Raw genomic sequence first — 1,841 nt, 5'->3', positions numbered from 1 at the left:
TTTTCCTTTTCCCCCCCCCCCCTTTTTTTTTTTTTTTTAGTTTAAGGCACAGAAAGAGAAGTGCAATTGGTTTGATGCATCAAAACTACTTGCAGAGGAGATGGAAAATTATGACTCAGATTTTTTAGGTTCTTTTTTAAGCAAGTGGCAGCCTGCCTGCACAGCCACTCCAAACATAGACCCAAACAGTTGTAAATCTTCCTGGAGATTTTCCCTTTCGTTCCAACAGTTAGACTTGCCACAGTGTCTGCTCCAGAGCGTCTTCTTGACCACCACCTGTTCCTCTTCCTTCAAGTACGTTAAGGAGAAAGCCTTTCCAGGCCAAGACTGTGGACTGGCATCCACCCCATACAGCTTAACATTCCTCATCCGGTATTTCATTTCTGCTATCATTTGTTAAGCATGGGTAGCATATTGCCATACATCATAAAGCCCTTTACTAGAGCTGCTCAGTCTAAAAAGAGGGTACAGCTGTGCTGCAGGCTAGCATTCTGCAGAAATACCAAAGCTACAGCCAGCAAGCCCAGCGCGCTAACAGAGGTAGCATGGCTATGGAAATAAGGAGTGCTGCAATGACCTAATTTACCTTGTTTTTCCTGCCGAAGGCCACGCTACCATAGCCAGTGGCTTTGTTCGCAGATTTAAGGCAGACAAGGATCTCTACACTGCATGTCAGTCACAACAAATACAGTGGCACATCATAGAAAGGCAGTACTTTTATAAGTATCATGACTATTTAAGGATTCACTAGTTATACTGCTTCCTGGTGTTAGTAATTTTCTGCAGGTTTTCAGAGGAAAAAGGACTTTGGAAGCAGAATGGAAGAAAGTAGGTCTGGAACAAAGAAAGCAGCAAGTTAGATCAAATCCAAGATGTAGTCTGGACAGACTGAACTATCATCACTGGAAACTGGATGCCCTTGGTGAGGGGTGACATTGCTCGATCATAATTATCACCGTTATGCAGTGCCACAAGGATACAGCGGGACAGATGACGGCCTGAGCCCAGCAGGATGTGGGATGTGCAGAGTTCCCTCAAGCTACAGTAAGGCTTTAAGCTACTGAGAGATGAAAAGTTGATTTGAACAGCTCTGCTCCAGATGGACCAAAGGGAACCAGAGCTCCCATGGAGGATGTGGCTGCAGGCACGGGGCCAGACTCTGGCCACTTGGCCAAGGTCACCGACTCAGTACCAGCTGCAGCCGAACCACAGCAAACGCGCTGGGCACGTGCCGCACAACCTGCAGCCCTGAGCCAAAGGCCTCAAGAGAAGGTGCTCGAGGTCCTGCCTGCCAGCCCCCTCTCCCCTCCACCCACCCGCCATCGGCGGCATTCGCTCCTACTGACCACACAGGGCAGCGGCGTTTGCAGGTTGGCTGACTGCTACGTAAGTAGCCTTCCCCTTCCTTTTCTTTCCAGTGTCCACCCTTGCTCCTTTGTGTAGGAACAGATACGGATGGCAGGCACTTCCAGCAAAGTAAATGGCCTTTCAGGCCCGGCTTGAAACAACTTTGTGACAGCCTTACGCAAATCACTAAAGACATCAGCCATTTACTGGCAACTTCCATAATCCCCTTGAAGAGCTAATAGACAAAGCAGGCTGGAACCTACTGCCACCAGCCCGGCAGCAGAAAGGGAGGCTGCCCACGGGTGAAATGTGCTCTAAAAGGGCTTGGGAGTTTTAGCATTTTTCCTGAACTTTTCCTTTTACACCAAGAGGTAGATTTCAGAGCTCATGAGAGCACCAAAGTTCTGGGCTCGCTTCAATTCTTACTTTTTAAAGTCTTACTAATCTGGAAAAATGCATAAGAGGAAAAAAAACACCAACCTTTTAAAGATGTA

At 47.6% G+C, this 1,841-nt stretch overlaps 1 protein-coding gene across 1 annotated transcript in view; it reads right to left on the bottom strand.

The window, feature by feature from the left end:
• LOC104617687 (zinc finger protein 516-like) overlaps positions 1-1,323 on the bottom strand; it is a gene marked incomplete at its 3' end in the record, with an annotated part of 24,427 nt that extends 23,104 nt beyond the window's left edge. The window contains exon 1 of the mRNA XM_010283068.1: positions 1,317-1,323. Within this exon, the coding sequence (XP_010281370.1) occupies positions 1,317-1,323 (7 nt within the window). The remainder of the gene's footprint in view (positions 1-1,316) is intronic.
• Positions 1,324-1,841: the final 518 nt, after the last annotated feature.

The sequence above is a fragment of the Phaethon lepturus genome, unplaced genomic scaffold (genome assembly GCF_000687285.1).
Source record: "Phaethon lepturus isolate BGI_N335 unplaced genomic scaffold, ASM68728v1 scaffold49352, whole genome shotgun sequence".
In the NCBI taxonomy this organism is placed as follows: Eukaryota; Metazoa; Chordata; class Aves; order Phaethontiformes; family Phaethontidae; genus Phaethon; species Phaethon lepturus.
This window is presented reverse-complemented; position numbering and strand designations above follow the sequence as displayed.